Source organism: Podarcis melisellensis, assembly GCF_964234715.1.
Source record: "Podarcis melisellensis genome assembly, chromosome: 2".
NCBI lineage: Eukaryota > Metazoa > Chordata > Lepidosauria > Squamata > Lacertidae > Podarcis > Podarcis melisellensis.
In genome coordinates, this window is record NC_138529.1 from 52,088,029 (window position 1) to 52,110,440 (window position 22,412).

The following is a 22,412-nucleotide window of genomic DNA, read 5'->3' on the forward strand; positions in this document are numbered from 1 at the left end:
CCCATCACCTTCCTTATTGCAAAAAAATCCAGTATTTTGGAGAAGTGGGCTTGTTTCACAAGAGTTCCAAATCAGCCTTAATTATGCAACCTGAATTTGCCAGGGGGTGACTGAATCCCACCCAAAAACAGAGACGGTCTGGAAGCACCCACAGTTTGGCATAAAAGTAGCAAAGGTGCAACAGAATTGAGCTTGAGTTTGAACGACCATTCCCAAGGAGAGAACAAGTCACTGGAAAACAAGCACAATCTTAGCGGTCTAAATATAGATAGAGATGCTGCTAAAACAATGGCTGAGGGGGAAACCAAGAACAAAATTGAACTATAGGTAAGAGGCTCTTTGCACGCCTGAGTGGAACCACACAACTCTCCTGCCATGGTTGGAGAAACACACAGAGCAATTGCAAAGAGGAAACAGCCAGAAGGGCATGGATTTCAAGGGCACGTAGAGAAAAGACAAGTCCAAATAGAATTCTGACGGTGTCCCAAATGCATCAAAAATTGAAAAGCCTCTGAAGCAGTTCTTTTCAACTGTCTTCCTTGAGCCCAATCCTATGACTGTAATATCTGTCCATTCTCCAAAAATTATAGCATTTAGACACATATTAACATCAACGGAAGTGCGAGTTCCTCCTCTTGAATTCTTTCTTAATGTAAAGTTATCAGAACATTGCCCGTTCCTCGCCTTCTCAGAGTGCCTCAGAGTGGACTATTCTGGGAAACAGCAGAGAACAGCTCACACAATAGCCACACCTTGTGGAGGCAAAGCAGGGAATTTACTTTGTATTTAAATGGTGTGAGAGCAGCATGACAAGGAAGATGCTCTTGAGGAACCTCTTCAGAAGCACCTAAACCATGGATGTTGCTGGGCTCCAACTGCCATCATCCCTGGCCATCGGCCATGATGTCTATGGTGTATATGAGCTTGAATTCAACAACCTTTGAAGGACTCTGGGTTCCCCACCCCTGGAATAAATGGTTTTCATGTGAAAAATGCATCCATGACCCAGTGATCCCATGCATACTGGAAGAAAACTGCATTGAACCTGCATAGGGTGGGAGTGTTTAAAAAGGAAACTTGCCTTCAAACAGGCTGCATAAAACTTTTGCACATTCCTGTGGGGGAAAAAGAGCAAGCAAGGAGGAAATGCTCTGCAGCTCAGCATCCCAAATGCACCTATAGTACTCTCCAAACACATTTCCCGTTATCTCTGATTGCACAGCTATGTTGCACTGCGGTGCGTCTGAAACACTGAGCCACAGCAGGTTCTCCTTCAAAAGCATCCAAAATTAAAACCTTATTCTACGGAGGAAAACATGATTGTTGTTCATGATAAATTTATCAGCCTGGTTCAGACATAATGCTAAGCCAGAGAAACTTAGTTATGTATGGACAGCATATCAATGCTGTCAATAAATAAATAAATTTATGACTCCACGCCACAGCGAGCTTTGTGTTCACCGAGTCCCTGTTCCCCTTCCCTAGAAAGACAGGAAGGTGACACAATGGGCCAGATTATTTGTCCATCTAGTTAGCACTGCCTACTCTGACTGGCTGCAGCTCTCTAAAAGCTCAAATACAGGCCCTTCCCATCACCTGCTACATAATCCATTTAGTTGGGGATATGAGGAATGGAATCCCAGACCTTTAGAATGCAAAGCATATATTCATCCGCTGAGCTTTGGCCCCTGCTTGAATCCATCACACAGAAGGAAAAACTGGAATAAAAAGGTTCCACTTTTGGTTTTGAATAAATCATAGTTTCTCACTCAGAGAAACTGTGATTGGTTCCTACTATCAATAACAAACCAGATCCTGAAACCCCCAATTGATCCTGGCAAGTTTGAACTAACCTTTGTGAGATAGTTTCCCCATGTTCAGACATAATGGTAAACCGTGGTTCATTCAAAACTAAAAGTGGATGTTTTCAAACTCCTCTCCTGGCACATGAAAGAAGAATGGTATAGCATGCAAGAGGAACCTCTGAACAAGGCCATCATTCTAGTTAAAAGCTGGGTCACAAAGTGCAGATGAAGAAAACCTATAGTTAACCTGGCCTGCTGTTGTCATTCATCCCTTAATTCAGCAGAAGCACAGAGCTAAGGTAAGATTTGTTTATTTTTTGCCTCAGCCTGCTTTCCATCTCACAATGACATGGTGGCTTCCTAAAGCCTGCACTGCTCACCTAGGAGACAGTATTTTGCTACAGGTTTGCATGCGTGAGGATACTATTATAGTAAGAAACAATTGGCTCTTACCCTGTTCATCCAGCAAGATGTTATCTGGCTTTATGTCTCTAAAATAAAAGATGGAGAGAGGGAGAGAAAGAGAGAGAGAAGGTTCCAGTAGTAGTTAGTATTATATCGGGGGGGGGGGGGAGGGACTTACTGCAGCATGATCACGTTTCTCGTAAAAACTGAAGGACACCCAAATCACTCTTAGCAATCTATAGAATGATCCTCAAGTCCTTCTGTTACATGCCACCCACTGATTGTAATCATACCTGCAGTTAAAACTCTGTAAAATGAACAAAATACTGTCTGGAGCCCATATGTTCCATTTAGTAATAAAGGGACAACTTCTGATCTTTCACTCAGGGCTCAATCAACTTAATTTGTCTACAAATAACTTTTTAATTGCCCGTCAACTTCCTCAACAGCTGTAATGCATTGCAGAAAGTGCTTCTGGCCATGCCCTCTACTGAGCAACATTATTTCCCCCTTCTCGTTCCTTTCCCCTTATTTCTTTGTGTGAAGCCTGATGAAGAGTTCTGTGACACTTGAAAGTGATTGCACTACTTTTTAAAAATAGTCCTTATTATACTACTGACCATGTTTGGATTCTCCCCACCACCACCAATAGAACTGCTTGCAGTTGTCTCCCCCACTTTGTGGTTGAAATGCCAAAGAGCCCAGTAAACATATGAGGCTATTGATTTATTAGTACTGTTAGCAGAAGCATGCACAAGGATTTCTGCTAGTGCAACAAGGCTTCTCCCATGTCTCTCAAATATAGCACTGGGGGAGTTGGAAGAACCCATAGAATGGTGTGCAGGGGGAGGAAAGAGGAGAATGTTCTGTTGAACTGAAATGCTTGTGCAGAAAGAATATTTACCTTAGCACAACAGTGAATTCCTCCCATGGCTAATAAGATTTGCAAAGTGTTAAAATAGAATATATTGGGGTAACATTATTGAACATTATTGGTTGATTCCAATGTGCCCATGCAGTTCCCATAATAGAACAGGACTTCTCCTTCCTCTCCTTACACACTCTCAAAATCTGCTCTACGGAGTCTTCCAATCTGAAGACTATCCAAAAAAAAAATGGCAACAGGAACTGGGTATTACCATCCCAAATGAAATGCATAATAATCACAACATACTCCTTCTCCCCCAACGTTACTGTCCGAACATAAGGTTTGCCATTTCCCTTGAACATCCTGATTGTCTTCTGGGATAGCTAATGTAATCCCAAGTATAAACTCCAAGACACTCTATATATTATAGATTACTGTAAACACTAGAGCACCTTTTCCTTTTCAATTTTGTATTTTTTAAATATCCTTTTCCTTTCAGTGTTTTAGAAGTATGACCCAGATAGACATCAGGATATGGAACCCAATTTCACTGATTTTTCGCTTGGAACAAACACAGCAGGAAACACAACTTCTATTGGCTTTGACTTTTCAGCTGCTTTCCTTAATGCATCAGGCTCTTTTCCCCAAAAGCAAAGTACCCTTGGCAAGACATTTAGGACATGCTTAGTCCATTGAAAGCACTTTTACAACAATGAACAAAAGCTTCTATCATGTAAGGTGCAATTGCAGGAAGACTGTAATGGCAAAAAAGTTCAGTGTTCTTTTTGAACTTATCGATTGACATACTTCCGTCTAGGCCACCTCCATGACAACATAATCTACGTTCTGGATGTGACTTCTACATCTTCTTTTATATGCGACCGTGTTAAGTTCCTTATCTGTAGGGAGAAATATGATCCTATGTGGGTTCTCACTACCCATCTCACCACTGGCAAGAAGTAACTTTTTTTAAAAAAAAGTTTATCTAGCTTGTAAGCGATGTAGGTGGTGCTGTGGTCTAAACCACAGAGCCTAGGGCTTGCCGATCAGAAGGTCGGCAGTTCAAATCCCTGCGACGGGGGGAGCTCCCGTTGCTTGGTCCCAGCTCCTGCCCACCTAGCAGTTAAAAAGCACGTCAAATGCAACTGGATAAATAGGTACCACTCCACTGGGAAGGTAAACGGTGTTTCTGTGTGCTGCTCTGGTTTCGCTAGAAGCAGTTTAGTCATGCTGGCCACATGACCTGGAAGCTGTCCGCGGAAAAACGCCGGCTCCCTCAGCCTATAGAGCGAGATGAGCGCGCAACCCCAGAGTCATCCACAACTGGACCTAACGGTCAGGGGTACCTTTACCTTTATCTAGCTTGTAATAGTCATGAAGATGGAAGGCGAAGGTCAAATGGCCACCCAGAGGAGCTCAGGTCCCAAGTGCTGCCAAGGCAGCGGTGCTGCTAATGAGATGGATTGTGATTCCCAATGATGCCCCACATAGGACCCCCACATACCCCTTGGTGAAGCAGATCCTGATCCCACCTGCCAATGATGCTGGGGACATAGACATACATATTTGTATGCCACCGTTCCACAGTTCAAACCACATTCAAGGTGACTTGCAACATGAAAACCACCCACATGACTACAACAAAAGTAGTCATAAACAGGAAGCAAAACATTAAAAAAATATAACCACACTGAACAATTTCCACATAAATCATAACAGGATCTAAAACAAAGATACAAAAAACCAACAGTAGCTCCCTAGCCCAAGAGTTTGTTCAGCAACCTCTGCTTTTGCAGCTGGAGTCAGTCCAGGCTCTGCCCTCCCCGGCCAGGCGGGGAAAGGCCTTCCAGGACTCCCAGCCAAGATGGGTGCCTCCCTTACTGCCAGTCAGCCCTGCGATTTAATAGCTTTTGCGTTCTTTTTGTATTTCCCTTTTAATAATTTCTGTAGGCTTCCCTGCCAGTGTAACAATAGATTCCCAGTACACCTGGTGTCTTGTGGGAAGCTTGTGAAATTCTGCATAAAAGCACTGAGTTTACAGCTAAAATGGTTGTAACTCCTGGAGAGTTGCCCGATCTTTCCATTTCCAAGAGCAGCACTTATGCGTCTGGCTGTGGCTCTTGGGAAGGAGGAGCCGACCCTGGAGCATGAACTCTCCTCTAAGGGTGGGTAGCTTTGCTAGATCAGGAGCGACTGAATGCTGCCGCTGCCGTGGCCAGAACAGAGCTACACAAGGGGAAGCCTTGTGCCCCTTGGCTCTGGATGGGAGGGAACACATCCTGGCCTCTGATGGGCACAGTGCCTCTGGGCATGTGCGGGAGATCCTGATGGCCCTGCACACATCCAGTGTGCCATTCCTTCCCCCTGTCGGACTTTGGATATGGGGAAAGGAGGACCTCTCTTGAGTCCTGTGAAAGATGGAATTACCCTTTGGGATGAAGTTGGGGTCTGTGTGACAGGAGCCTGAATGATACATGACTCCTTGCAGATGAAAAGAGTTGATGAAAGAAGCATTTGACCAAGGAGAGAGAACCCCAGGGGTTCCAGCCCTGGCCCAGGGTGCCACCCGTCTGTGGATGCATTCAAGATTACATTGCTGCCACCCCCTACTGCACCCCAAATCAGTGTATTTTAAGAGCAGTTGTCATAGCTATTTTCTATTGAAGGAAAAATCGCCCAAATTCCTAAATGGTACCTCAGCAGCAAAGTTATCCTAATTACTCAGCTGCATAAGCTGCTATGTTCATAAGTTCATGTGAACAAGCCCATGTTGTGTGAGGTTAATTCCCCACCCTTTTGTTGTAGCTGTTGCATTAGCAACATCATCCAGGCCACATAAAAAGTATTTGTCAGTCTTGCCATGAACTACTGATAAAAACAGTGACAGCCACTCACGCAGCATCTACGTATGAGGAACAGCTGGCTGTCTCTGTCCTACTTACAGACAGTTCCTTGCAGCAACAAGCAACAACCAGTTTGCCATTCTAGTCCACAGCAACCAAAACAAAAGTCTGCACCAGCTGAAAGAAATATGATGCAAGTCTCCAATACCTCTTTCTAATATCACTTAATTTAGAAAAGGCTGCCATTTCCACAGGAGAAACCTAGCGGCAATTTAAAAGCAAAGAAAGGATGTGAAAAAGCTTTAAAAAAACAACCACCAGCCTGCACCATGTTCACTGCTATTAGGGATGGGCAAATCAGTCAATTTTAGATTCACATTTTACCAGTCTTCGACTCAGTTCTCAACATCAGTTTACAGAAAACTTTTAAGTCTTTATGAAAATCCATCAGTATTTTGGTGCAAACTTTTTCAAATAATATTTTTGTGTGTGCAGTTCTGCCTTATGCACACATTTCTGTAATGCATATTTCCCCTAATACTTATGTTTTCCCCAATACAACATGTTTTTATATATAGTTAGTCTCACATAACTAAGCACTTCTCTGACTGCAAGAGTTTCCAAAACTGAGCTGGGGGGGGGGGGCGTGATTCTAGAGCCTGACATCTCTGATGCATTTGTGATTTCTTTCTTTTTTCCTGAAGAATAGCCCAGGAACTTTTCATGAATGTTTAATTGGGAGAAACAGCTGGAGGCAAAATAATTTCCCAGATGCAAGAAAGTATTGCTTTGCCACTTTGTGATGTGCTCAGATTTTATATCTAAGCAAAGCTCTGATTGTCCCTGACCTCAAGCTGAGTTTGCTGGTGCAGCACGAGGTCACAGACATGATGCCAGAGAAACAGAGTGCTGTTCACCACAATCTTTGAGATTTGTATATTTCGGCTTACACCATGTCTCAGCATAATTTCACCAACTGAACATTTCCTGTTCCTTGCCTCACAGCACAGACTGCTGGCATAGGTGGGGATAATGAGGCCAAGACATGAGATAAGTCTAACTACAGTGGTACCTTGGTTTCCAACTGTTTGGGATTACATCCGTTTTGGATTACACCCACGTCAAACCTGGAAGTGTTTGTCCCTTTTTTTGGATTACAACCCATTTTTTTTTATTACAACCCAATTTTTTTGGGGAGGCCCCATTGGCGAAAGTATGCCTTGGGTAACAATCTGTTTTGGTTTACAACCAGACCTCCGGAACAGATTATGGTTGTAAACCAAAGTACCACTGTACAGTGGAACCTTGGGTTACGTACCGTCCTCCTTACAAACACTTCAGGTTACAAGCTCCGCTAACCCAGAAGTAGGTGTTCTGGGTAGCAAACTTTGCCCTGGGATGCAAGCAGAAGTCGTGCCCTGGCAGTGCAGCGGGAGGCCCTATTAGCGACAGTGCGCCTCAGGTTAAGAATGGTTTTGGGTTAAGAACGGACCTCCAGAACGAATTAAGTTTGTAAATGGAGGTAACACCATAGTTCCAGACCCTTGATCATCTTGGTTCTAGCCTTAGTAAGACTGCTGTGGCCACCTATTTGTCAGGGCACATAGTGTGTAGCACCTCATTTTCTGAAAAGGATGGATCTGAACGGATGGGTGCTTATTCACAACTGCAATCCCTGTGCTAGCTGCTCCTCTGAGCAATGTGCTATCTGTTGAAAAACATTTCACTGCTTGTAAAATCCATTCCCACATGGACAGTACCTCCTCCAGCATCACAGTTAAGCATGCTTATTCCTGTTCATTAGAAAAGGAGTGAGCAGAGATTTTATCAGTCCAATGAAGGAGATTAGACCTAGTGTCACCACAGCAGTGAGGTAAAAGTGTCACTTCCATAGCTGCTAGATTCTGGACAGAGAAAAGAAAGTACTTCTTCACGCAGCATACAGTTAAACTATGGAACTCACTCCCACAGGAGACAGAAATAGCGACCAGCCTAGACGGCTTTCAAATAGGATTACAAAAATTCAAGGAGGAGAGCGCTATCAAGCCACAATTGCTATGCTCTGCCACCACAACTGCAGGCAACAATGCTTCTGAATATCAGTTGCTGGAAACCACAGAAGGGGAGAGTAGTCCTGTACTTGAATCCTGCTGGTGGGTTTCCTACAGGCATCTGGTAGGTCATTGTGAAATCAGGTTGCTGGCCTAGACAGGTTATTAGCCTGATCCAGCAGGCTCTTCTTATGATCTTATGCTCCACAGAAATAATCAATCATACAGTCTGAGTGGCAGTTTGGTTTCTAATTGAAAAGTTAATGAAATTTAGCACAATCATAATTGCTATCATAGGAGTACGAAGCCTTTACATACAAACAAATTTCCCCAGAAATCAATTTAGGCTTGAAACAGAACCATCTCAGGGGTATAGCAAAATCTCCTCAGTGGCACACAGCAATTTTTTTTTTTTAAGAAAAACAAAATAAACATTGCAGTTCCCAAAAGGTAAAAATCAAAGCACAGGTAAGAGAATCGCATTTGTAACCTCGGGGAAACTTTCAAAAATTTCCCAGCAGAGTTAAATGCAATTTTTAACATGTTAACAGTAAAATAATAACCCAGCAAATACAGTCTAAATTCTTTTCTGTTTCAGAATGCATAGATAAACTAAGAAACTTAATCTATTCAGTTCAGTTTATTGTGTTTTACGGAATATCTACAGCTTATGTAAAAAAAATGTTAAATCTTTCATTCTAATTCATTGTTGTTGTTGTTGTTGTTGTTGTTGTTGTTGTTGTTGTTATTATTATTATTATTATTATTATTATTATTTTCTTGAAAGTTTCAGTTATACATTTTACACAATAAAATACCCACCAATAAAATAGTACATTTGTTTACTTCCCTTCTCCTGCTTCCATGGTTCTTTTAATTTTCCCATTATTACCGCATACTCTGTTTCAACCATCCAATTCTTAACAACGTTTAAAGGATGAACTTCCCCAATGGGTTGTTTAGAAACCTCTTCTCTAGCAACAGCTAGTAATAGCATGGTTTTTTAAAATATAATTTAGCTCTTGCACTGAAATATATTTCAGTTGTTATAACATATGCTTTTCGTTTATCTAGGTTTTTTTAAGGCAGAAAAATGCACTCCGAACCAAAATATCACAGCCAAGGAAACATGGGATTTCTGACGAATTTCAGTATCTAGTCAATGAAATGTAGCTTCTCTATGATTGGGGGGGGGGAGAGACTAATATCCCAAAACTAGGGAGGGGGGAACTGGAGGCAAAGTGGCAACTGATACGCCTGCTCTATGCACTTGATTGACTTTACAAGAAATTACCTGATCTTAATGGGCTAATTACATTGCTTCCCAAGCACCTGCCATGGGAATTAGTCAAGCGCCTTGTAATCTAATACCCAGTACAGAGAGCACGGAAAACACCATGCAAACATCTTCACCGACAAAAGGGGAGGCTTGATGCTTTCTGTACCCATATGATGGCAAGTGTTGTGGCCATGCAAGTCAGACTCTATTAGACAGGTCTAAGTTGTTTGGTGATCTTCTTGCCACTTCACCTGATGGCTGATATATTAAAAACATGGGTCTGACTCACTGCTGCTGTCTCCACAGAGCTTTGTTCCTACAAAGTAAACAGTTGTCTGCACATCTCTTGAGGGTTCTAAGTACAGATGTTGCATTCTACAGGTAAGGTTGCTGCTTTATCAATTTAATGTCACCCCGTATGGGAATAGCGTTAATTATAAGACTAGCAAAACCTTCCAGGTGGCCAAAACTGTTTCATCATGTTACATTTATCTCAGGTATATAACCTGTTTTCCACATTGGCTCAAGGTTTCGGGAAGGCTTGTAGTCTCCCACGTCCTGTTAACTCTTGCATTTCAGCATTTCAGCCAGACATCTAAAGGCTACAATCTCCACTCCAAAAAGACAGCTGACTGAAACAAATGGGATTACACTGTGCACTAGAATTCATGTTTCTGGCCAAAGTAACTGCTTCAGTCATTAAATGTTCCCAACACGTTGACACACTGTTTACAGAATTGTTTGGGAGTAGGGAAGAAAAGTTTATAATATCTTAATAGCTACATCCTGAGGAGTAATTGAAACAAGTTCCTATTTATTTTTTTAATCATAAACCAGGATTCAAGGGGAACAAATAAATTATTACCCAACCCATTCGTCATCAGCAACCGTCTCAAATGAAATAAATTATTTTAGGGGGGGGAAAGAATCTGGGAAAATTCACACCACTCTTCTCTTAATAAATTAAAGACCATTGATAAACAGCAACTTAGAAATAAAGGGAAAAAATCAGAATGTTCAATATAATCACCCAGGGGTCACACAATAAACTGTAGGATATAGCACTGTGGAATTAATACAGGAAACTTTTAACGTACACCCAAATTGCATCTTGGGAATAAGGTCTATTGGGAGATGCGCTGGCAATTGTACAAAGCATTTCAGCTGTTAATATGAAAATAGAGAACAACCATAGGAGGCCAGCTACTGATGTTTTTCTACCTCTTTGAAATTATATCCTGCTGTTCCCTTTTCCAAGCTATGCAGGGGAGAGGATTCTATCTGTCTTTACAGATTCAAACAGCCATCATCCAGAGGCAGAGAAAACTGCCTTAAGATATCACGCAATAGGATGCAAGTTACAATGGAGCAGGTGTCTTTTGAATAAACATATGTACTGAGCACAAATGCTAATAGCGCAAGTCCATGTCAAAAAGGCATGAAGTATAGGGGGGAAAGTAGCCCCACACACCACAGGGGAAGAAGTCCACTGGTGCCACAGAGCAGGAGAGCGGGAGACATCCTTAAAAGAAAGTCAACACAATTTGACTTATGCTCTTCGGGGGTATTCTGTGCACATGAATATCTATCATTTTTAAATGAAGATTTCTATCCCAGTTTGCATCTGTATTTGAACTATTTTTAACCGTTTTCATCTGTAGAAGTGTTTTGTAATTGGTATTATATGTGGAATTGTTTTTTAAATGAAACTATTTTTCATTGTTCCTGCAATCATTTTGCGGTTGTAACTGATCTAGCCTAATAATGTCTCCATAGCACTTAATAAACACTTTACAGTGGTACCTCAGGTTAAGAACTTAATTCGTTCTGGAGGTCCGTTCTTAACCTGAAACTGTTCTTAACCTGAGGTACCATTTTAGCTAATGGGGCCTCCCGTTGCCACCATGGCACTGCCCCACGATTTCTGTTCTCCTCCTGAAGCAAAGTTCTTAACCTGAGGTACCATTTCTGGGTTAGCGGAGTCTGTAACCTGAAGTGTCTGTAACCTGAAGCATCTGTAACCCGAGGTACCACTGTATTTTACAAAGTTTAGACCTGGGCTACAGTTTCAGGTCTGTACAAGAGGAGGCCTGCTGGATCAGACCAAAGGCCTATATAGTCCAGCATTGTGTATCTCACACTGGCCAGTCAGATGCCTCTTATGTGAAGTCCACAAGCAGGGGATGAGGGCAATATCCCTCTGCTGCTATTGTTTCCCAGTGAAAGGCCTTCAGAGGCATGCTGTCTCTGATCCCGTAGACAGCATGTAGCCTTCATGACTAATACAGCTTATCCACACCCTTTTCAAAATTTGTCAATATTATTCTCTTTTTTAATTATTAAAAGGTACTTAGGCATCAATGACTAGAAGCCATTGATAGCATTGTTCTCCAGCTTCCCCAGCCCCTTTTTATCTTGATCCAGGCTGAAGTTCTTGAGAACCTGAAAGCTGACTTGCTTGCTATTTTGTGATACTTGATTGATTATATTATTATTATTTTTTAAAAAACAAACCATTATCCTGTTCTTATTTTATGAAAAGTAAAAGCTCAAAGTGTTGCTGAAAGCAGCACACCTGTGTGTCTACAGTATGGAGCATAAATAATAAATACCAAGGGCAGAGATCAACTTTATCTAATCTATGATGAATAGAACTCTATCGCTGCAATTTATGGCAAAAAAGTTCTTACAAAGAAATCCCACATACATTTTTTGTAATTTAATTCGATGAGAATGCAGCTGTATTTTAGTTCATGAGTTCTTTCCTTCCAACCTATACTTTAGTTGTTAAACTGATCTGTTCCTAACTAGCATTTACAGAAACAGGAAAAATGACATACTCCACTGTGCAGGATATTTGCAAATAATCTCTGAGTCTGGGAAAAACATAGGGCTTTGCTTATTGTTAACTTAAAGTGTTTCTGTATAGAGATGTCAGGTTATGATTACCATCGATTTGAAGAAATCTAAATTCTGGATATAGGGACAATGGCACAGAAAGATTGGAGCAGAGCAATATGTCAGGTTATTTTTTCATACAGCTGAGTCAATGAAGCACATGGTTTATAAAACAGTAAAGAAGTTAAATATATATATCTAGCATCTATTTTAAGTTATCAGCTGCCAATAAAAGAAAATTATTATCTCCACAAAACAAAAAATGCCACAAACATATTGTGTATTTGCATATGTAGAGAATCTTTCCTCAGCTGCCAAGAGGCAATTCACATGCACACATTTATCAAAAACACAAGAGCCCTGCTGGGTCAGGCCAATGGCCTGTTCTGTTGTTCCCACAGTGGCCAAACAGATACCTACAGGAAGTCCCAAAGCAAGACCTCAGTGCAACAGCACTCTCCCCAACGTGATTCCCAAGACCTGGCATTCAGAGGCATTTTACCTCTGACATCGGAGACAGAATATAGCCATTGTGGCTAGTAGCCATTATCTTCCATTATCTTCACTGCCTCTTGCCAGAGAGAATTCCAAAGTTTAACTATACACTGTGTGAGGAAGCATATTTTTGTGAGGAGAAACTGGGGTCTAATTTCAGTCTATTTCAAGCCAAATAAGATGGGATAAATAAGAGATAAACCTGAACGGAAACAACCCCATGCCTCAGAAAAAGGCCTTCCTCTTCTCTTTCGAGAAACAAATATTCAGCAATAAGGAACTGTAATTTTCCCCCCTTAACTATTTTCTAAATATGCATGCATTGAGAAGGTAGGAGGTAACTGGAAGGCACTGAAGATCATCAGCAGTGGGTAGTGCAGGTGTTTGCTCTCCCCTTCTCCTTACAGAGTCAACCCCCGCCCAGTCTGTTCCACACTCCATGTAGATACACACCCTTTGACTACTCCCCTCCTTTTCCTCTCCCCTTCTTTTAAAAGAGAAGGTTTCACCTGAGTCTTTTGTTGCCGTTATCTCAAGATGATGCCCCAACTGCCTTTGCAAAGATAATCATGTAAGAGGAGTAACATACTAGCAAAGTAACCAACAGCTTTACATCTCACTCCCAGGAACTTTATCTTGATAGACGTTGGGCTTATGTGGCATTAGTCCTGTGCTCAAAGGGTTCAGTAACTCATTATAAAAAGAGCTAACATACAACTGGCACCAACTTTTATCTCCTTGCTTTTATTATCTGATAACTTTTTCAACATTTGGTCACCCTAACCACCAACAGCCAGCTTATCAAGTGAGGCCTACATTACATCCATGGTAACTGCCTCCTCAGGAGAGTATGAAATTCATCTCTTTAAAATGGTCAGGGATGTGGGGCTCACCCAGAAGCCTTGTTCATCAATATGTGCTTTAAGACCAGCAAATTATGTTACTAGCAATCCTCCTGCTAAGAAGAGTAATGTAAAAACAAGCTGGATTAGGATCTTCCTAGCTACATCATCATGGTGTCCATTATTATTAATTGATATATATAACACCCTCCATCCTTGGGTGTTTGCCCAATACAGTTTCCAGGCTTTTTCAAAGCCAGTACAAAACAGCCTTATTCCCTCCGTGTCTCCCAGTGTAATTCATCCTCATTCATTATTTGGTGGCTGTGTGAACAGGTGCAGAGCAGAAAAAGTGAACCTTATACCTTCATTACCACACTGTTTTGTCTTGAAGTCTCCTTTGGTTACGCAAGCATGAAATAGGCATTTGAATTTGTCCAAGTGCAGACGTTTAAACATATTACAAAGGAAGTTGAAGTGTACATTTTTAGAAAGTAAACCATAAATGGCGAATATCCTAAAAAACAAAAGAGCTATAGGAAGACAACTCCAATCCTGTCCAGAGGTATGGAAGACGTTTGATAATGAAGCATGAAAAAAGGAGTAGTGTAAGTCAATTCCACTCACTATTTTATAGTTAGAAATCTTGGATGATGACCTTCAGCATCCCTATTCTTCCCAGTCAAGTATGATGTCCATTGAATAAATATTATTTAGGTTTGAAAGGCAACACCTGAAAGTTTCTTACCAAATGCATATAAGCTTTCAAATTCTCTGCCTACTTGAGAAAGCAAGGCTAAACACTCTCAGCAAATGGATCATTCATACAACTCTTACTATGCCATTCCAAAGAATTGCATCTATCCAGGAAGATAGCCTCATCTTGCATGATCATCTACTCCTAAGTACACAGATAACACCTCTGGTTGCATTTTTAAAGGTGTGTTTGCATCAGCTGGGAATTACTCCAATCTGATGTAGCTGACAGTCATTTGATCTGTGGGCTTTGAAGCTTCTGCTTCAAAGAGAGATGTTAGAAGTGTGGGCTTGAACATATTTATATTAAAATTTAGATTTCAATGTAAGTCAGGTTATTTATTAATAAGGAGACACCTAGTATTACTGATTTCTTTTTAAAAAACAAACAAATAAATATAATCCAATTCACATTTCTAAAACACATTTTATGTATTTTTAATTTAAAAAAAACAGTTTTATGGGTCAAACGTTTGCAACCCATTTTTCTCATGTGATTACAGCATGCATTACATTTGTTTCTAGAGCCTGAAGTTTTGGTTGAGTAATTTCATAGACAGTTAATAATACATATACTTAGTACACCAATATTTCTATTCTTCAAACTTTATCACTTGTATAACTTCTTAAACTGCAATCTCCCTGCATTTTTTTTTATTTCCCAAGCTCTACAACATTGTGGCATACACTCTGCATAAAAACAGATGAAGTGGAAACCAATAACGTTTTGATGGTATGCAATTACCCACTTACGAGCTGAATCCTATTGTATTTACTCAAGACAGAATTCTGTTAGATGCATCCCCCTCTCTGGACTTCAAACCTTTAAAGAGTTTCTATTGAACTTGTCCTTGGGATAACACACTGCAACCTTGTATATATTAATGACTCTCAAAGGAACGCACTATCAATACTGGTCACAAACCAGAGAACCATGCAACTAGCTATGCCCAATCAGCAAACGTTTTGGGTATCATTCTTGAATAGTTAAACTTCTCCCCTCAGTTACATAGTGAAGTGATAATAGATGCAGGTCACAGCATGAAAAGGCTGCTTTGTCTTTCATTGGCAGTGGAGAGTTAAAGTTCTTTATGAGTGCATGGATTGGTTTGTAGATAGTAATGGCTGTCACCAGCCCATAAGAAATGCTCATTCAAAATTCACAACACTCAAAATAAAGTATGCTATCAAATTTAATATTTTGAAACTATTGTTATGGATTAAAACAATCTGTGGGCAAATGTCCGATCCCAACTAACCTTCTATGGTATGGATGATTCATCTGAACCAAATACAGTCAAAACCTCGGTTGTCAAACGTAATCCGTTCCGGAAGACTGTTTGGCTTCCGAAACGTTCGACAACCGAGGCGCAGCTTCTGATTGGTTGCAAGAGCTTCTTGCACTCAAGCAGAAGCTGCATCGGACGTTCGGGTTCAAAAAAATGTTCGAAAATCGGAGCATTTACTTCCAGTTTTTAGGTGTTTGGAAGCTGAAACGTACAATAACAGAGGTGTTCAGGAACCAAGGTTTGACTGTAGCAGCTATATGGCCGAGTTAGTGGACTGAAACAAATGTGTGTGGATGTTTTGTATATAACATGTTATATTATAGATGTTATATTACGTTTTATACATTTATCTATACATATCTCAATCAGTGCATCAGAAGCCTTTTGTAGAATTTTTCTAAAACAAGTGCAAGCTAGATATTTATGTTATTATTCCTTCCAACATCTATTGAAGCACTCATAAATGTTAAATTAAATTATTTATTTAGGGTATTCCCCAAACACCTTGAGGAATCCCCTTACTTCTACAGGAGGAACAAAGACATTATTTGTTTTGTTGATTATTTCAGGGTGGAATATAATACTAATACTCATTGGTAACTGAAATAACCACAGGTGCTTTCATCCCAATATTCCAAGTGTTTGTCGACCCACGAAGGTAAGCATACAGAAAGTGCTGTCATTCATTGACACTACAGACAGTGCTTTTTTCAGGGGGTACTCAAGGATATGCTGTACCACCACCTCTTTTTGGGTTTAAAAGTGTGGCATTTATGCAATAACTTCATGGTGAGTACCAGCACCTATTTTTCTAGGGAAAAAGCACTGACTACAGATACCTGGCAGGATTAATGGTGTCTCATGATGGTATGACTGGTAACAGTATCAATGTATCTCTATAGTGCGTAGCTCACCTGTGGATGATGTTCCTGCTCTGGAGATAGTCCAGTGCCAATGCTAGTTCACAGATGAACAGCTTCACGGTGCTCTCTTGGAAGCGGACATTTTGCTGCAGGTGGTAACGCAAGTCTCCTCCAAGAAGCAGATCAACCACCATAAACATGTCTTCCTCATCCTGGAATGAATACCTGGAACAAGATGCCAGAACACAAAGGACATATAGCTTGATTAGTGCAGTAGAATTAGAAGCCTGTATGATGAGATCTATGACTCTGCCTGGAGTCAGACTTCCTCTTTGTGCAAAACACAGCAAACCCTAAGTCAAGAACTGGGGTTAGTAGTGTCGTGCTTGCACAGCAAAATATCTTAAGGTTTAAGCTATTCTGGGTATGTTGGACTATTAATAGGACATGTGGCCAAAGTTTCATTTCCATAATTCTTCTAGACATGGAACCCCCCTCCCTTTTCTTGTGTGTGTGTGTGGGGAGGAGTCCAACAATAAGGCTTATTCAAGGACACATGAAATACAAACAAAAGTATGAAAATGAAAACAGCAACTGTGTTGGACAAGAAGTGGGAAACAAGGAAAGTAGCAGAGAGACGCACAACTGGTAGCAAACAAAAAGAGAAGGCACTCCCAAGCCCTTTATTCAATGCCTTCTAGCTAGAACTCTAACCTCTAGTTACAAGGGCTCAAGGCTGTCTAGAAACACCACTCTAGTTCTGAATTCCTCCTTCCCTGAACCCCTAATGTGTGGAGGCTCCCTGGGGTTACAAAGGAAATGCACTTGACACCTGCTCAAGGGGACCTCCATCTATTCCTAGCCAATGCATTCAAAAGTTATGTCCTGGCACTGCAAATAAATGGCACAAATTAAGCCTCCACCCCCAACATTTTCATATTGCCTTCGAAATTTCCCTCACAAGACCTTTCTGCTTGGCTTCGTTTAAATAACAGCGAGTTAAATGTGGGCTCAAGAAATCAATACATTTTAGACTTGGAGCAGTCAATGCTCTTGAATACAGAGAGGAAAATTAGCTGCTTTTGTGCCAAAAGATTCCCTGAGGTGCCAGCATAATTAAATACAAGGTAAAATCACATCATCTCTAAGTCAATGGACAAAGAAAGATGCATGAATATAAGCAAGCAGCACAGAAGACACAACCATGCATGTCTTTGACAGTCTAGAAGCTGCAGGAACACTAAAGACAACCCCTTCGCAAAAAGCAAGAGTGCCCAGACCCACCTAAAGATCTTGTTCCCATACTGCTCTTTTGGGGAAGGCCCATAGCTGAATGCTAGGGGTTATAGTGTGCATACAGAAGATCACAGGTTCAATATCCAGATAGGGCTGGGAAAAGACTCCTCTGAAATCCTAGAGGACTGTTGCCAGTCAGTGTACATAAGACTGAACTAGATGGACCAGCAGCTATCTAGTATGAGGCAGCTTCCTTTAGACTGAGCAAGAATAACCCATAGAAACATAGGAAATTACATTTCTATAATTTGAAAATGCATTTGCAAATAGCTATGAAGATTTTCTTCATAAATGTTTTATCATCACCCCTTACCATTGTGATTTGGGGACAGATCCTAAAGAAATTTCCTTACTACCAGGTACTGTATGCTAAACTGCAATGTGTGGACACAGCTACTTGATTAGGTTTCCTTTTAATGTGAAATCTATGGCAATCATTCAAGCAGCTATATTAACACATATCTGTATACAAGGAGTGTTGCTGTTTTACAGCTCTCCAAGTTTCAGTCAAATGAGATTTCCAGAGTGACTTAAAAATCCTACACAACAGAGAGGGATGAAATAAATCAATCTATTGAGCCGTTACTTGGTTGTAATGTTCTCTACAGATTTCTCCATCATGCTAGAGGTGCAGGTGGACTGTGTTTAAAACAGAAAGATAGAAAGAAAGAAAGAGAGCAAACAGCTCTAAAACCATTATTTTTCATACATGCAGGACTGAAAGGCAGCTGGGGATCAGCAAATTGGCATTAGAAATACAGTCAGTTCACCAGTGCATAATCACAGTGAATAGCTTCTCCCCAGGTTGCCCTTTTGATTCCACCAGGATCACACAAAGAAAGAACCAGCCTTCAGAATTTCTCACAGAATGACAGGTTTATATGGCTTTAATGTTGAAGATTGGGTGGACTGCTTCAACTGTTCTCATCTCCAGAAGCTGGCCAAGATGAGGGAATTTCAGTCCATGCTGCTGTCGTACATATCTGCAGGGCTGACAGAACTGTACAGCCTGCAGGTGGATGACCTTCCATAGTGAGTATGATGGTAAGAGGGGGGAAATAATGACTCTTCTTTTCTTTGTGTATTCGTGGTGGTTGTAGGCATAAGTTACCCTGAAATGATTTGTATCCCTAAAGACAGGATATAAAGAACAATGGTAAAGACAGCAACACCAGATACAATGTCAATTATTATTATGTCAAGCCAGAAGACCAGGAATCTGCCATCTGGGAAGGAGAAGAAGGAGGAGGTAAAAGAGGAGAGAAAAAAATTATCTGTTATATTATACTCTATTTTTATTGTATCCATTCTATTGCAACTTTTTGTATCATTGCTGCTTGTTGTATCATTACTGTTTGTTGTCATAATCTTTTGTAAACCACTTTGTGTGACTCTTCTCCAAAGAGATATATTTATTGAATGAATGAATGAATATTAAATACAATACAGTGCCAAGCTAGCTGAAAACTACCAGCTGGTATTGCCCTTAGTTCAAGAAGCTCAGTCAATCAGGCGGGTCATACATTCTCTCATATGTAACATGGAAACTGGTCCAAGACGATGCTGAAAATCAGACTTTGGCTGGAGTTAAAATAGCTGAGAGATGAAATGTAAGAGTTTCCCCAAGTGAAATTACACCAATAATCTTAAAGCCCACAATCATGGATCTACAACTTAGGTTCAAAGACAAAAACTCAATTTTGTCTTTATTTTGCAAGATGTAGCTTGTTAGAGAAACCCCCTGTGATAAAATATTTGCTGACTGTTGCAGTTAACCTTCAGCCACTAGTTTCTATATTTGTTAAAACGAAGTTTTCACTTAGGAAACCTATCCTGAGAAAACCTACAATTATTATTCTGAACACACTCCTGCCAAGGAGTAGAACACACAGGGAATAATATAACAACGGGGCCCCTGCAGGTCTCAGTGCAAGTGGACTTATAACAAATCATCAATGCAATCATTTTTTATGGTGCTTGTTAAAGGGGCAGCCACACCCTTGGCAGCTTACATCTCCCAGTTATATAAAACCCCAGACTGTATAAGGAGGCTGCTTAAAGGAAATTAACAATACAGAGGCGGCATCAGAGACTTAGGGTAGAATTCAACATAGCACTAAGCAGATCACTTGCTCCTTGCACAACAGAACTATCTCTCCCTCTCTTCCCTGCTTTAGCAATTTGGTGCTCATGAAAAGGCTCTCTGCACATGTGCTGCTGAATTATTCTTTTTCAGCCAGTTTGCCAATGCAGACAGTGTGGGCACTACCATGCAGCAGCATGAAAAAACCTGCTTCAGGCATTGTCTGTGTGTGTGAGTCTGGGAAGGAAGGAATCAGTGCCTGTATGGTGTATCAAGACTTTTTCAAGTGTTTACCCTTGTAGCCAGAGGGCATCATTGTCTTGGAAAAGCACTGAATGCAGAGAAAAGGATCCTAGCTAATGAATGATAAAGGAAACTGGAGCCTGAGCAGAACATTTTTGACAGAGTACAAACTTCTCACATGATTCTAACACCTCAGAAATGTACCCTGCTTGTTTGAAAGCACACCCTTCCCAAAGCACCGTCCTTGTGAAAAGCTTGCTCATTAGACAAGAAATGTGTACCAGGACCCTGCACCATTGGACTGAACCATTTCCTAAAAATGTGAAGTGAGATATTCATTCATTTGCATCAATACTTCCTGTGAAGACAGCACATCTCCCAATCTTTTACCACTGTCTTCCCATTCTTATTCCACAGGAGTACTAGCAACAACTGCCGCAAATTGACCCACATTCAGGGCATGTAACATAGACCCAGCTGGAGGATACACAGACTACGTTCTACTGTCAGAACAACGGAAGAATCAACTTGAGCTAAGTTTTAACAATGTACCCTCTGGCCTGAGAGTCTCCGCTGACCCTAAGCTACTGGAAATCCCTATATAAACCTAAATAAACCTAAATAACTCTGCCAACAGACTTAAGACTGCACAGGCTGCAAGCTGGGCTTTTCTCCAAGAACTGTTGTGTTTGAGAAGGAATTAAAAACTTAGGGTGATATATGCAGATGCACTCAAAATCACTATTAACCTCCTTGCATTTGAGGCTGTTTGGTAAGGGAAAATTAATCTCCCAGATTTTTTTCTTTCTTTTTTCTCTTCAGTACTGACTGCCAAAGGCATATTATTAATAGTCTAGACCAATGGCTCAGAGAGGCAGAGAAATTATTTATTTCCCTAGTTTAAGGAGCACCATAAGATGCCTTCATTTATCATGCAGTCTGCTTCTCAAGCATCCGTCACTAAACACTCAAGCAACACTTGTAGACAGCAACTCTCCTGTGATAAGCTATTACTTTCACTCTCTCCTTGCCTTGATGGGTTAAGCTGGTAAAAAAGAAGCTAGGGAAACTAACAAGCAGATAGATAGATAGATAGATAGATAGGTAAGTAAGCAAAGATAAGCAAAACCATTCATGTGTAGAAAAGACTGATTATTAGAGTACAAAATTAGATGCAGTACTAAAATAATCTAACATATACCAAATCACTATTTGATGAGGAGAGGCAGAGTTTTTTGTGCAGCAGGAACACAGGCAGCAGAGGAGTTTAAATAGCCCCCATCCCCACCTAATAGGGCATCTCTTGTTTGATCCAGACTGGGAAACAGTTCTGCTTTGTAGTGGTATACATTTATTTGGAATTCCCTGACATTAATTTCCAGTTTTGCTTTGGGTTATTTGTTCCCCGTGGCAAGGAAGGGCCAAATTAGACAAGACACCATTCACATTAGTTGTTGTATGGTGACTTCTTAAAAATGTGAATAGCAGAGGGGGGAGCATACTCCTCACTCCCAACTTTATTTTTTTAAAATATTGAGGCACATTTTTGCTTATTTGTTTTGTGAGAAACAAGCCTGCTCCTGCTTTCAGTGTTGTTGATTTTTAGCCAATGAATGAAGTCATAGGCAATGACTGGCATTTAGGAAAGCAAATCTAGTCAATCAAGCAAAGAGTAGGTGAATGACCCACTGTCTACAGAAGGAACTTCATGGTGGATTTTTAAATATCTTGTGCTGGTCTTCCCTGGTGGAAGATTTTAACAATCTGTGAGGGATTATTTAGCTGGGATTTCTGCATTGCAGCGGGTTGGACTAGATGACCCTTGGGGTCCCTTTCAACTCTAAATTCTTTAATAATTTTTATTACTGGTATTTGGTCAAAACAGAAGAGCAGGGTATAATTAAAAAAAATACTTCTTCCTTTGTCAGCTAATACTTTGGTACCTCTGGTGAAAAGACACTGAGATCTGTTTTATTACCATTACCCTACAACAGGGTGATTTTGCTGGAGGTTATTTAACCAATGCTCTACCGGTAAAACCCCCTGAAAACAAAATAAAAAATTGCAAAATAATCTAATTCCCCATTACTTGAAATATTACTGTGGCTCTTAACAGAGTTTAGTGTCCATTGGTAGCAGAACCTTATTCCATCCTTCCTGTTTCAGGGCCACTGAAAGGGGGAAAACACACTAAATCAAAGAAAAAAGGAAGGATCAACATGCCTTATAAGTGTGCTGATTTCATTGTTGATGGCGCGCAAGCTGCTGAAAATGAACTGTGCCCCCATCAAGGGTCCTCAGAGAAAGAACTGTTACAGACATTTCCCCAAGATATCGATCTGGTTTCATAGTCTGCCCTGCAGCAGGGTGACTTGACCTTATTCAGGTGGCACCAT

At 40.7% G+C, this 22,412-nt stretch overlaps 1 protein-coding gene across 2 annotated transcripts in view; it reads right to left on the reverse strand.

The window, feature by feature from the left end:
* STK32A (serine/threonine kinase 32A) overlaps nt 1-22,412 on the reverse strand; it is an 81,608-nt gene that overhangs the window by 27,272 nt on the left and 31,924 nt on the right. For both annotated transcript variants that reach the window (XM_081900127.1, XM_081900128.1), the window contains exons 5-6: nt 16,446-16,619; nt 2,259-2,296 (exon numbers count right to left, since the gene is read on the reverse strand). In XM_081900127.1, coding sequence (XP_081756253.1) covers nt 2,259-2,296; nt 16,446-16,619 — 212 coding nt within the window. The remainder of the gene's footprint in view (nt 1-2,258; nt 2,297-16,445; nt 16,620-22,412) is intronic.